Source organism: Hoplias malabaricus, chromosome 11 (assembly GCF_029633855.1).
Source record: "Hoplias malabaricus isolate fHopMal1 chromosome 11, fHopMal1.hap1, whole genome shotgun sequence".
NCBI classification, from domain to species: Eukaryota; Metazoa; Chordata; class Actinopteri; order Characiformes; family Erythrinidae; genus Hoplias; species Hoplias malabaricus.
The window spans coordinates 33,268,796-33,283,624 of NC_089810.1; the positions used below are offsets into that span (position 1 = coordinate 33,268,796).

Below are 14,829 nucleotides of genomic sequence, written 5' to 3' on the forward strand. Positions count from 1 at the left end.
TAAATATATATTTAAAAATCATCCCCTAATTATTATTTGCTCTTTAGGATATCACTGGACTTAAGACACTGCAGCAGCTTCACACACCCTGTGCTTATCCATCAGCTATGGAAAAAGATTGATGAATAAAACTGGTGAATAAAATAATAAACTAACTCTAAGGTTAGACATATCAGTTTCTAATTTCAGAAGTAAAGTCTTTATAGAGATTAACTTCACTGTAGCCATAACACAACTGCCATTAGTAATCTCTGATCGTTTTTTTTTTTCTTGAAGCAGTGTCTGAGTCCATAAGGAAACAGAAGAAGCTCTTCATCTTGGTACAGGAGTGTGGCACAGTGAACCGAAGGCATTTTCTTGCTGTGAATCAACCAGCTTTGGAAAAGCCAACTCTCCTTAAACTTACTAAAAGTGATTCCTCCAAATTATTGTTTTAAAGACTGAACTGGTATGGTCACACTTTGCAAATTGAAGTGCACAAATATATTTTTGTTTGCTAATTGATCATTCCATGTAAAAATAAGGACTGCCAAACTTTTAAACTGAATAGTTCTTTTCTTCTATCATGTTACATATAGTAGATTAACAACAATAATGTGTTCTTTGTAGAGGATATTATTATTATTATTATTATTATTTAATGTGGTTATATAACAATCGAAAACATTTTTTCTTGTTTTAATAAATGTTGTAAGCTACTTTAAAGGAAATAAAATGAATGTCATGTATATTTCTATAGTTGAGTTTGTTTGTTTGTTTGTGTGCGTGTGTGTGTGGGTGGGTGGGGTGCATTACATGAACAATAGTAGTACATTTATAATTTACATACACGGTGGTGCAGCATGTAAGTGTCGCAGTCACACAGCTTCAGGGACCTGGAGGTTGTGGGTTCGATTTCCGCTCCGGGTGACTGTGAGGAGTTGGTGTGTTCTCTCCATGTGAGTTTCCTCCGGGCACTCCGGTTTCCTCCCACAGACCAAAAAAATAACACACGTTGGTAAGTGATTTGGCGACTCAAAGTGTCCGTAGGTGTGAATGTGTGTGTGTGTCTGTGTCGCCCTGTGAAGGACTGGCGCCTCCTCCAGGGTGTGATCCTGCCTTGCGCCCAATGATTCCAGGTAGGCTCTGGACCCACCGCGACCCTGAATTGCAGTTACAGATAATGAATGAATATATATAACCCAACTTGGGATGTTGTAACCCAACCATGGAGTTGCTTTTACTCAGCAGTTGGGTAAGGGCCCAACAACCCAGTTCCCTGGGTCAAACCCCTTAACCCAACACACTTGGGTTAAAACAACTAATGCTGGGTTTGTCCCTATTGGGGTTTAAACCCAACCATTTTTTAGAGTGTATATTTCAAAATATGTACACATGTAATATGACTGGCTGTAGGTGAAACTGTCCACAAACGGAGTGTTTGTATAATCACATCAATTACAATTTACCTTAACTGAAATACATTCATTCATTCATTGTCTGTAACCATTTATACAATTCAGTGTCGTGGTGGGTCAGGAGCCTACCCGGAATCACTGGGCACAAGATGGGAACACACCCTGGAGGAGGGGGCATTCCCTCACAGAGCGACACACACACACACACACACACACACACACACACACACAAGACACTTTTGTGTCGCCAATCCACCTACCAACTGAAATAGATCATTTGAATTTCAAACATATAAATCACTAAATGCTTGTATTTGTTAATATGGTTAAAATATATGACTTTTGTTCTAATTTATGTCACATTTCTATCAAATATCATATTTCTGAAAGATATATTTATATTAGACCACTTTTTATAAGTGGTCTAATATAATTGTACAATAGTTTTCAAATGAAAACAATTAGTTAATATATAGCCTACACAAAATATGTAGCAATCAGCCATAACATAAAAGCCTCCCAGTGTCTATACTCATTATCCATTCTATCACCTTTTCTTACTGTATAGATGCACTATGTAGTCCTACAATTACAGACTGTAGTCCCTCTGTTGCTATGCATACTATATCAGCCATCACACACATGTGGGGCCCAATTGGTCAGCCTACCAGGGTCCCACTAAACCCCAGTGCACCATCCCAGCCAAAGCCAATCTTGAAAATGATAGGTCATGTCTTGGCTTTGTATTTATTCACTGCTGATAATAGTCCACCAACTTAAAATTTCCAGCATCCAACATGACCAGTGTAGACAGCATCTTTGCATCTACAAAGTGGACCAACAAGGCTGAAGTGTCAGATTGGACAGTAGGTTTGGACACAGGGTTTAAAAATTTAGCAACACTGTTGGGTCTGATCAACTCGTACCAGAGAAACACACACCAGGAGCACCTAAGTGTCACTGCAGCACTGAGAATGATTCACCACCCAAATCAAATCTGCTCTGTGGGGGGTATGATCATTGAAGAGGAGGGTAACAAAGTATGCAGGGCAACAGATTGTGTGTACAGTGTATATTTTTAGAATTACAGAGTGATCTGTGCGGTCAGTGGAGACGAGAGGGTGGATGGTGAGTGTAGGTGGATGACATTTTATTATGTAGTGTTGGTGTAATATTCACTAAAATGCTAAAAAGTGCAATACTGTACTTTTTAATACAAATGTTCAAATCCAATACAGGACACAGTGGTCTAAAGTCCACTCTGGTGGTCTATACCACTATTATTAACAATGCATACTGCAGGGAGAGTCAGAGCAGTGCAGATGGGAGGCTGTGTCCGCTGTAATGCTCGGTGCTGCTTGTTTATCAATGGCAGGCTGTTTGCTGGGAGTGGAAGTGAACATGAATGGGAGCTGGAGATGAATGGAGGCGGCCCGGTGGAAACTGGGGAGGAGGAGGAGCAGGAGGAGGAGGAGTAGGAGGCTCTCTGCGGCGCGGGGAGCTGTCCGAGGTGCTGAGTCGAGTTGTCCACGCGGACTCGGCCTTGACCGCTCACTGACCACTGAAGAGTGTTGGAGAATGATCTGACCACATGTTAACGCAGGCTACTCCACTCTTCTCCCCCTCGCCGCTTTAGCCATAGCCCAGGTTTAGAGCTCTGTATGAAAGCGGCCGTATCCATCCGCGGCGAACACTACGGGGAAGTCTAGTCCGGTCTAAGCTGCGATTTAAATGGGTTTGGTGAGAGCAAGGTGACCACGGCGTGATCGGACCTGCTGTTGGATGTGGTCAGGAAGAGGAACAGAGCGGGAGAGAGAGAGAGAGAGAGAGAGAGAGAGAGAGAGAGGAGAGGCAGGGAGGAAGTGATTGAGAGAGAGAGCGAGAGAGAGAGAGAGAGAGAGAGAGAGCAAGGGAGGGAGGGAGTGTGAGGGAGTGAGGGAGGGAGGATGCTGCCTCTGCTGCCAGCGGAAAATGGCCGCTGCAACCTCGAGCCCATCCTGATTCACCGAAGCGAGAGGAAGGTGGACAGAGAAAAGAGAAGATAATGAGAGGCGCGAGCGCGATTGGGAGAGAGTGAGTGTGTGTGTGTGTGTGTGTGTGTGTGTGTGTGTGTGTGAGTGTGTGTGTGTGTGTGTGTGAGTGTGTGTGTGTGTGTGTGTGAGTGAGTGCGCGCGCGCACGAGTGTGTGTGTGTGTGTGTGTGTGTTCTGGTGAGAAGGGAAATAAAACAGCCAGGAGAGCGGGGGGCAGCCAGCTCCGAGCGGCGAGCAGCACCGAGCGATGGAGGGCGAGTAAGTCCTGACATTTCTGTTCTTATCCGAGCACCAGGCGGCGGTCAGTGACGGTCAGCGCCGCCGCTGATGGGCAGTAAGACGGTCATCCAGAGCAGCGAGGCGCCTACAGCTGATGTAGCTGCTTAAAAAAAAACAACACCATTACGTAGCTGTAGCTATCAACAGTGTGAACCCGTAGTCTACACACACACACACACACACACACACACTCCAGAGCGGCGTGGTTGGGAACGGTGGCGGTGATGTCGAGGCAGGGTCCGGCGCTCGGTGCGTTCCCCGAGTCGGGGTCGCCTCTCGTTCCCTGGGTGCGCAGCGAGGACCGGCCCGGGGCCCGCTCGGGGGGCCGCGGTGATGTCCGGGAATGTGGCCGTGTGTTTGAACGGGGGGTGGGGGGCGGGTGTGTGTGTGTGTGTGTGTAGGGTGGGGGGGTAATGAACAGAAACATGGCGCGGGTCTTGGCCGCGCGGATCCCGGCGGCGGCTGATGCGCGCGGCGAGAGAGCGCGAGCGCTCCGGCGCGCGGCCATTTTCCCCCCCGCGCGTCTCGAGCTTCATTATGATTTTTAAAGCCCGACTTTATGAATGAAATGTGATTTTTTTCCTCCCTCTTCCTCAACCCCCTCCTCTTCTTCCTTTTCTCATGGCGCCCCCTCCCTCTTTCTCTTTTTCTCTCTCCCCCTCCCTCCTTCCTTCCCTCCCACCGTTCAGCTCGCTTCCTCTCTCTCTCTCTCTCTCTCTCTCTCTCGCCTTGCACCCACTCACCGTTCCCTGTCCTTCGCGCTCGTGCTGCTCGCTCGGCCCCGCGGACTTGTGAATCGGCCGCGCTCTCCTTTATTGTGCTTTTTATTTTTCATTCATAAAACAAGCGGCTTGCATGAGAGAGACAGAGAGACAGAGAGAGAGAGAGAGAGAGAGAGAGAGAAGGCGAGACAGAGCGGGAGGGGGGAGAGGGTGAGGGTGGGGGTAAGAGGGGTGGAGGGAGGGAGAGAGAGAGAGAGAGGGTGGGGGTAAGAGGGGAGGAGGGAGGGTACAGAAAGAAAGAGAGAGACAGAGAGGTGAGAGAGAGAAAGCGACAGGTAGTGAGAGAGAGGAGAGACAGGTGGGGGGGGTGATGAGAGAGAGAGAGAGAGAGAGAGAGAGAGAGAGAGAGAGAGAGAGAGAGAGAGAGAGAGGACGCAGTGTCTCAGTAGCCTGGCAGTGTGTGATATCGATGAAGCTCAGAATCCAATTCTTCATGTTGATTGTTAACATCTGTTTTTATCAGTGGGGGGTTCATGAGGGGGTGGTGGGATTGTGCAGGGGTGGTTTGTGGGCCTCGTATATGGCGATTGGGTGCGTTCATTGACATCTCTGGAAGAGCTTAACACCCGCCTCCCCCTCCTTTCCTCACCTCCAACCATCACCACCACCACCACCATCTCCACCCCCTCAGGAGCTCCACCACTCCCCCACCCCACCCCTTCCTTCAAGTGCCATTTCCTCATGGCTATTCACTTATTCTGTATTTCTGTCTTTGGAACCAAACTCAGTTTGGTGCCAGCTGGGGCAAACGGAGGGGACATCCAATACATCCAATAAAAAGCCATGCTGCTTCCTGTCATTGATATATAATCAGGCTCCACCAGTGGCGCTCTCTGCCTGCAAATACGCAAGACCCCTGAACCCAAGCCTGGCCTAGCCCTGCCCAAATTGCATGATCCCAGAGCGTCCGAATCCAAGCAGCATAACCTCCCGTAAAAACCAAGCGGCAATACCCCGAGCCCCCAAGCCCAAGCGGCACGACCCAACATGAGACCAGCCTAACCTCCCATTGTTAATAATAATAATAATTTAATGTGAGACCATATGCTGTGTTGGAAACCTGCACGAGTTGTGCATATTTCACTCCAAATTTACACGTTTTTTTGCTATAATTTAATATTTTTTGTTTTTTTTACACGAGGCCAGCTTAGTGCAGATGATTATCCTCAGGGCTCCGGCCCTCCACTGCATTTCTCTTGTTCTCCTCTGTCCTGCTGCTCTCCTGATGGGACCATGTTTCAGTTTTATATCTGACCCTTTGACAATAGACATGTAATTAGATAAACCCATCAGCCACAGGATTACAATGACCTTGTCTCTGCGCTCACTGTCCATTCTCTCAGCTCCGTTGACCACGCAGGTCACTATTTAGTTTTACAATTACTGACTGTAGTTCATCTGTTTCTCTGAATGCTATGTTAGACCTTTTCCTTTCACACTGTCCTTCAGTGGTCAGGACCCAAACAGGATCCCCACAGAGGAGGTATGATTTGGGTGGTGGGTCATTCTCGTCACTGCAGTGACACTGACGTGGTGGTTGTGTTAGTGTGTGTTGCGCTGGTACAAGTGGATTAGCCCACCAAGTCGATAGTGTCTTGTGTCCACCGATGGAGGACTACAGGACGACCAACACAAACTGTGCAGTGACAGACGGGCTACTGTCTCTGATTTCAAATCTACAAGGTGGACCGACGATGTAGTTGTGTCTAATAGAGTGGACAGTATGTGGACCAGTGGCATCTCTTGCATGGAAAATCTGGTGGGGACAGTCAGTGAAACTACACAAAAACCCAGGCCACTTCCATTTCCACAACTGATTCAAACACAAACACACCTCATCTGTTAAACCCTAAATGCACACATTTACAAAATGACACTCAAAAGCTTCAGTAGGGGTTAGCAGATGACAGGGATATAAGGTACTAAGTGTAACCTGTATTCATTTCTTGATGCGATTATTTATATTGCCTTGTTAGTAGCGGCTAAAAGCACAGCTGGCCCAGGCAGTACTAGACAGTATAAAACATATGTATATATCCACTTTTCAGCTTCAAAGTTTGGTTCATGATCCTGTGGTGCTGCAAGGCTTTTAAGGTTGTGGAGGGCAGCTGCACAGCTATGTTCGTAGACTATTATTTATTAAAAATCCAAACTTGAGAAGAACAGTTACAGGTTTACCTGACTGCTGTTCCTGCAGTTCAGTCTTTTTTCCATCTTTTCATATCCTGAAGGATAGTTTCGCTTCACCTTCTGAGACACTAACTCTCCCAAACTTGAGGCGAGGGGGCCTTTGTTTATTTGCGAGGCCTGACGTCGCATGCGTAGTGAGTGTATAGGGTGACATAGATGACATTCACTGAACGATTTCACGTATACAAATCTTTTATTTTATATAGGCTGCTCTCAAAATGGGGCCCTCAAAATCATGCCACACAAAGCGCATTGAACTGTTATCAACTGCTTATTTGGTTAAAGGACGCTGACAGGCATGCCCCTTTGCTCATTAAATGAAGACTGCAACAGAAGTACTGGCCTTTATGTAACAAGCACAAGTAGTTATTTTGAATCTCTTTGGTCATTTTGATGTGTCAACTATATATATATATATATAAAATATATATACTGATATATGGTACGATGGCACAGTAGGTACCTGGGGGTTGTGGGTTCAAGTCCCACTCCAGGTGACTGGCTATGAGGAGTGTGGTGTGTTCTCCCTGAGTCTGCATGGGTTTCCTCCCGGTGACTGTCTGTGAGGAGTGTGGTGTGTTCTCCCTGAGTCTGCATGGGTTTCCTCCCGGTGACTGTCTGTGAGGAGTGTGGTGTGTTCTCCCTGTGTCTGCGTGGGTTTCCTCCAGGTGACTGTCTGTGAGGAGTGTGGTGTGTTCTCCCTGTGTCTGCGTGGGTTTCCTCCGGGAGACTGTCTGTGAGGAGTGTGGTGTGTTCTCCCTGAGTCTGCATGGGTTTCCTCCGGATGACTGTCTGTGAGGAGTGTGGTGTGTTCTCCCTGTGTCTGCGTGGGTTTCCTCCAGGTGACTGTCTGTGAGGAGTGTGGTGTGTTCTCCCTGTGTCTGCGTGGGTTTCCTCCGGGAGACTGTCTGTGAGGAGTGTGGTGTGTTCTCCCTGAGTCTGCATGGGTTTCCTCCGGATGACTATCTGTGAGGAGTGTGGTGTGTTCTCCCTGTGTTCGCGTGGGTTTCCTCCGGGTGACTGTCTGTGAGGAGTGTGGTGTGTTCTCCGTGTCCGCGTGGGTTTCCTCCGGGTGACTGTCTGTGAGGAGTGTGGTGTGTTCTCCGTGTCCGCGTGGGTTTCCTCCGGGTGACTGTCTGTGAGGAGTGTGGTGTGTTCTCCGTGTCTGCGTGGGTTTCCTCCGGGTGACTGTCTGTGAGGAGTGTGGTGTGTTCTCCGTGTCCGCGTGGGTTTCCTCCGGGTGCTCCTGTTTCCTCCTACAGTCCAAAAACACATTGGTAGGTGGATTGACGACTCAAAAGTGTCCAAAGGTCTGTGTGAGTGAATGTGTGTCGCCCTGTGAAAGACTGGTGCCCCCTCCAGAGTGTGTTCCTGCCTTGAGCCCAATGATTTTGGGTAGGCTCCGGACCCACTGTATGTCGCACACAGCTTCAAAGCGACATCTGGTGGAGCCCTAATGTAGAGACATCCCTGGTGTGGACACAATGTTTAACAAGCCCAGCTGCACTGCTGTGTCTGATCCACTCATACCAGCACAGACAGTAGCGCACCACCACCACGTCAGTGTCACAGCAGCGCTGAGAATGATCCGCCACCCAAACCCTACGAAGTATGCAAAGCAACATATGGACTACAATCTGTAATTGTAGGACTACAGAGTGACCTGTAAGATTAGTGGAGCTGACAGAGTGGACACTGCACATAGAAACAAGAGGTCTTCTTAATGATTGGATGGTATATGAGTGTGTGTGTGCATGTGTGTATACGTGTGTCTGTGTGTGTGTATGTGTGATTAATTTGCATGTAGGTGGGTGGATGGATGTGTGTAATGGGGTTGGGGGGGGGGTGAGTAATGTGTGTATGAAGGTTTTCATAGTGAAACGTGTGGAATAGGGGTGAAATATTAATGCTTCATTTACTGTGTGAAAGTCAGAGACCATCCATCATGTTATTTAATTTTCAAATGACAATTTAAGGTTATGTTCATGATTTTAAACCAATACATTTTGTTTATAAAATTCAGAGCCCATTTCCTCACTATTTGCTAGATCTCTGGTCTGTTTCTGCTTCATTGGTGGATAATATTGACTAACCTTTGCTGGTAGAGTTACATTACTGGCTGCAAACTCAGGACACCACAAACTGCATGAAATTAAACATAGAGCAAATGTGCTACAAAACTAAACAGCTAAATTATCTCAAGATGAACGAAAATTGGGCGGCACGGTGGCGCAGCAGGTAGTGTCGCAGTCACACAGCTCCAGGGACCTGGAGGTTGTGGGTTCGATTCCCGCTCCGGGTGACTGTCTGTGAGGAGTTGGTGTGTTCTCCCCGTGTCGGCGTGGGTTTCCTCTGGGTGCTCCGGTTTCCTCCCACAGTCCAAAAGCACATGTTGGTAGGTGGATTGGCGTTTCAAAAAGTGAATGTCTGTGTTGCCCTGTGAAGGACTGGCGCCCCCTCCAGGGTGTATTCCTGCCTTGCACCCAATGATTCCGGGTAGGCTCTGGACCCACTGCGACCCTGAACTGGATAAGGGTTACAGATAATGAATGAATGACTGAAAATTGAGAATAGAGGGCTATTTTCTCTTCAATATGTGTTTGTTCCCTCCCATAAAGGTGAAAATACTACAAATCAGTGCATGTGCACATTATAGTGTGGATCTGGAGCCCACCAACTCACACACTGTAAATCAAGACCACCCAGTCAGGTTTCTGCCCCCTGTCTAAGTCAGAATACATCGGATAAAACGAGTCGTTCTGATTTTGCTCTGCTTCTGACATCAAATGCAGGCACTTTAGAATTGCCCTGCCCCTTTTCTGAGTCTGTCCAATCACAGCCCTGGACCCTCATTCATGTGAGACCACAAAGACAGGGTTAAGCAAAACAGACACGAGCCCAGATAAATAAGAGCACTGAGAAAAAACAGAAAATGAGAACAGAGAAGAAAGAGAATTGAGCAAAAACAGCTAAAAAAACAGACTTTCTGCTCCTCACTGTTGTGCGCTCAGGTTGGGGTGAACGGAGAGCCGCTCATTATCATTTAAAGGAACAGGGCTGTTTAGACAGGGCGAGAACGCTGCTATGGGGCTTGTGGCATATTTGACTAAAGCAGGACACAGACATTTCATTATGAACCCAAACTCTGTTGTATTGTGGAAAAGAGGATGAACTATATTTCCTGAATGAATGAAGATAGATGGGGAGGTCTCTAACTTTTCCACAGCTTTTTGTGATATGATGTAATAGCTATGTTATATGTTTAAACGTTGTTATCAATGACTCTTTTGCATTTTGGGATAAATCCTTTCATGTTTGATTAAGTGTGTATGTGTCGTGCTCAATCAGCCTGTGTCCTCACACCTCATACCTCCCTACAGTGTGCGTGTCCGAGCAGTGGTGATGACACGTGATGACTCAAGTGGCGGCTGGGTGCCCCTTGGAGGTGGTGGCCTCAGCCACGTTATCATCTGTAAGGGACGGAGCTCTGAGGGCCGGGGACGGCGGGAATACGTCATACGTGGAGAGCGTCTGCGCGATCGAGCAGTGAGTGTGTGCGTGTGTGTTCATGCCTGACTCTGACTGCCTTCAACATTTCCTCAAAAACTGCTGAGGACGCTGACTTGTGCCCTCTGTGAGCCAGCAGCTTTGGAGCGTCTGTGGTGTCAAGGTACTAAACCCCACTTTGACGGACCTCTACTTAATCTTCTCTCTGTATGCAGCCCGTGCTTGAATGTGCCATTCAGAAGGGTTTGGTCTACAACAAGGTGAACCCCATCTTCCATCACTGGCGTGTGGAGGAGAAGAAGTTTGGCCTGACCTTCCAGAGTCCAGCTGATGCCATCTCGTTTGAGAAGGGCCTTCAAAGTGTCCTTGACAAGCTGGACAGAGGTGTGTACTACAGGAACGTGGAGGCCCAAAGTGTAGAATAGTATTAGCAACAATGCACTTGTGGCTACATTTCTATCTAAACCTCACTCATATGTTCCATTAGTTTTCCATGTGGTCGTTAGGCACACTTCCTGTTGTGTGGATTGCAGATGTTTACCTTATTTATATCCTTTTGTTCTCTCCATCACTTGTCTTAAAGGATCTGACTCACCTTCATCCTCCACGCCAGAAGACACAGAAGATGATGGTCAAACAGTGAGTCTTTTCCACTGCCTCAACACTTTCATCACTAATGCATCGTCTTACCCAGGAGCCAGATTCTCAAAGCACTTAGAACCACCACAAACCTGAGTATAACTGACCAATATGGGTCCACGTCCCCTGCTCACTACCACTTGGAAATCTAGACCACTTCCCATGCTCACTACCACTTGGAAATCTAGACCACTTCCCATGCTCACTACCACTTGGAAATCTAAACCACTTCCCATGCTCACTACCACTTGGAAATCTAGACCACTTCCCCTGCTCACTACCACTTGAAAATCTAGACCACTTCACCTGCTCACTACCACTTGGAGATCTAGACCACTTCCCCTGCCCACTACCACTTGGAGATCTAGACCACTTCCCATGCTCACTACCACTTGGAAATCTAGACCACTTCCCATACTCACTACCACTTGGAAATCTAGACCACTTCCCCTGCTCACTCCCACTTGAAAATCTAGACCACTTCCCCTGCTCACTACCACTTGAAAATCTAGACCACTTCACCTGCTCACTACCACTTGGAGATCTAGACCACTTCCCCTGCCCACTACCACTTGGAAATCTAGACCACTTCCCCTGCTCACTACCACTTGGAAATCTAGACCACTTCCCCTTCCCAATACCACTTGGAAATCTAGACCACTTCCCCTGCTCACTACCACTTGGAAATCTAGACCACTTCCCCTTCCCAATACCACTTGGAGATCTAGACCACTTCCCCTTCCCACTACCACTTGGAGATCTAGACCACTTCCCATGCTCACTACCACTTGGAAATCTAGACAACTTCCCATGCTCACTACCACTTGGAAATTTAGACCACTTCCCCTGCTCACTACCACTTGGAAAACTAGACCACTTCCCATGCTCACTACCACTTAAAAATCTAGACCACTTCACCTGCTCACTACCACTTGGAAATCTAGACCACTTCCCCTTCCCACTACCACTTGGAAAACTAGACCACTTCCCATGCTCACTACCACTTAAAAATCTAGACCACTTCACCTGCTCACTACAACTTGGAAATATAGACCAATTCCCCTTCCCACTACCACTTGAAAATCTAGATCACGTCCCCTGCTCACTACCACTTGGAAATCTAGACTACTTCCGCTGCTCACTACAACCTGGAAATCTAGACCAATTTTCATTCCCACTACCAATAGGAAATCTAAACCACTTCCCCTGCTCACTACCACTTGAAAATATAGACCACTTCCCCTGCTCACTACCACTTGAAAATATAGACCACTTCCCATGCTCACTACCACTTGGAAATCTAGACCACTTCCCCTGCTCACTACCACTTGGAAATCTAGACCACTTCCCCTGTAATACAAAGACATCCATATCATGGTTCAGATTGTCATAAATCGAGCAGTTTATAGACATGTGCATTTTGTATCACAGCCTGAAGTTCTGAACAGGCTTTATATTAAACTGAACAGTGCTGTGAACATTTGATACACATTCAGCCAGGAGTTGTAGGTATAGATTCTTAGTTAGAATCATTAATTGTAGATCTAGAGAGTTTATTAAACTATGTTTATTCCTTTAGCAACAGGCGTGTCCATTCCTAATCCCGGGAAGCTGGGATTGGAGAAGGTGGTTTTGTTGGAGCTAAACCCTGCAGTGTGGAAGACCAGGGTCTGGATTGGACAGCGCAGTGCAATGGTCTTGCCCATTGGTTCTGACACTGGTCCTTAAGACTCCCAATATTACCATTCTTGCTCATGGACTCTTTACAAGAGGACACTTGACAACTTAGGCTAATACTGTCAGCTTCAGTGCATCCTATTGGCATCAGAGTTTACATAAAGGGTATGTGGGCATTTGAACGCCTGTGCCAATAACGAGTGCCCCTTAAAACAACATATTAGTAGTAAGATCCCATTTTTACTTTAGAATATCAGCTGCAGAATCATTGTAATGCTCCACTGACCTGTAATAAGGAGAACAGAGCCTCTGTCATTGCTACTCCAGAAACTCCACTATGTAACTTTTGGAGTAGGTTAAGAAACTAGGGTTATTTTAAAGTAGCAGAATTCACTGACTAGAAACTGTGCCTGTAGTTTTGGACATAGTGTGCCCTGATATGCATTAACACAACACAAGTGCTATATTTTCTCGCATAAAGCCATTGTTTCCAGCACTTCATGGGACTAGCCTTTCTGTGGTTAGCTTGTGTCACATGAGGGGAACCTTGTTAGCATTAGCACTAGCCAGTTCTGCATGTTTGATGACTTGCAGTCTGTCTCAGTCTCACACAGGCAGTGAGTCGTCCTCCAACAGCAGGAAGGAGATGCTTCCCAAGCCTATCACCATTGTGACCAGTGAGTCCTCCTCCACCTGCTTTGTGCGCTCCTCCACAGAAGAGTTTGGATACGGGGCAGGGCACGCAGTCACGACTCAGACTCCTGCCCAGGTAACAGCCACCTTTCTCATGTCCATCTAAGACTGATTCCCTGACTCCGAATTTCGATATTTTTATGTGGTCTCTCATCCACATGAAAACGTCGTTTGAGGTCACTGAAAGAAAAGGTGGTATTTGAAAAATGTTCTCCAACATGGAGATTTTTGAACTTTTCCCGTAGACTTCCCCTTTAAGATCTAGATTCAGTTATTTCACGAATTGTGTAGTGCACTAAATAGGGAGTATGGAGTGATTTGGGATTAAACCTCTGTGTTTAAGTTTCATGGGGTTTTAATGTCTATATTAAAGAGAGACTAAGGCCCCCTACTGGACTGGCATGATAATGCAACTGTTTCTATTAGTCTGGAGAGGTATACTTTCAAAAACAGAGGGAGGAAAATCTTAATCACTTTCAGTTCCATGTGGACGGGGCCTCAGACAGTGGTTTACCAAATGTGTCCACTGAGTTCTAATGTTAGCTAACATGATCTGATAAGGACGGGACACACGCTGATCGTGGTCATGACACTAATTCTCCCGACCTTCCTCTTGTCCATTGGTTTTGTCCAGGTCCACACGCGGCCTGCCCAGCACCAGCTCTCTCAAGTGACGACTGTGTTGAATCCTCCCGCTCCTCCTCCCCCTCCGCCTGCTCCACCCACCCCTCCGCTGGTGCCGCCTGCCTCCTCTCCCCTGTCCCCTCTCTCCCCTACCATCTCCTTGCTGGAGGAAGGTGACCTGCGTAGTCTCGACCCTTGCAAGGACTTATGGGGCTCCCGAGGCTACGAGGACTATCGGCGTGCCGGAGCCACGAGGACCAAGGTCGGGGGTCTCACTGGGGGTGTTGTGGTGGGAGGCGGGCCTGACAAATCGGAGTTGTGTGTGGTACGCTTTGAGAAGGAGCTGGCGGGAGTAGGCATGACAGGCTGCGAGGTCACCGTCATGCTGGACACCAAAGGTTCTCAGCATCACCCCTCTTCACCCACCTGCATGCCTAATGCCGTGCCCGGCACGTCATCTGCTGGTGGTTCGCCACAGGAGACGGGCAAGGGCTCGCCTTCGCCATGCTGCATTCATACCTCACTCGCCACGCCCCGCTCTCGGACTCGCAAGCGCGGGGGTGGCGGAGGGTCCGGTGGAGGAGGAGGAGGAGGAGGAGACGCCATCTCGCCCGACGATGACAGCCCATGCCCACAGGGCTCATCCTCGTGCTCGTCCCGCTGCGTATACTGCCGTTCAGTCTTCAGCGCCTCTGAGAACGGACGCGGCCGCTGCCGAGACGCTCCAGACCCGGCCCTGCACTGCCTTCGCCAGTGGACGTGCGTGTGGTGTGCCGAGAGCTTGCTCTACCACTGCATGTCGGACTCGGAGGGCGAGTTCTGGGAGCCGTGCTCGTGTGAGGACTCGTTGGGCCACCGGCCGCACCCTCTCTGCTGCGCCCGCTGGATGGCGCTGTTGGCGCTGTCGCTCTTCGTGCCCTGCATGTGCTGCTACCTGCCCCTGCGCGCCTGCCTGCGCTGCGGGGAGAGATGCGGCTGCTGTGGTGGAAAGCACAAGGCTGTGCGGTGA

General features: G+C 48.1%; 1 protein-coding gene across 2 annotated transcripts; it reads left to right on the forward strand.

Moving 5' to 3' along the window:
* Positions 1–3,367: 3,367 nt before the first annotated feature.
* spred3 (sprouty related EVH1 domain containing 3) lies at positions 3,368–14,829 on the forward strand. Of its 2 annotated transcripts, none has more exons than XM_066685541.1 (6): positions 3,368–3,470; positions 10,061–10,226; positions 10,403–10,571; positions 10,771–10,826; positions 13,108–13,272; positions 13,831–14,829. In XM_066685541.1, exons 1-6 carry the CDS (start codon positions 3,442–3,444, stop codon positions 14,827–14,829), a joined length of 1,584 nt encoding a protein of 527 aa, XP_066541638.1. In that variant the 5' UTR covers positions 3,368–3,441. The 2 variants fall into 2 exon arrangements, with proteins under 2 accessions (XP_066541638.1, XP_066541639.1); XM_066685542.1 differs by lacking the exon at positions 3,368–3,470 and adding an exon at positions 3,597–3,687.

What these genes read in the sequence shown, in the direction of transcription:
- spred3 (XM_066685541.1), top strand. Translation starts at nt 3,442, where the DNA reads ATGAGAGGCGCGAGCGCGATTGGGAGAGA. An exon ending in AGCGTCTGCGCGATCGAGCA is followed by an intron (nt 10,227 to 10,402) that starts GTGAGTGTGTGC and finishes CTCTGTATGCAG; the next exon opens with CCCGTGCTTGAATGTGCCAT. An exon ending in CGACTCAGACTCCTGCCCAG is followed by an intron (nt 13,273 to 13,830) that starts GTAACAGCCACC and finishes GGTTTTGTCCAG; the next exon opens with GTCCACACGCGGCCTGCCCA.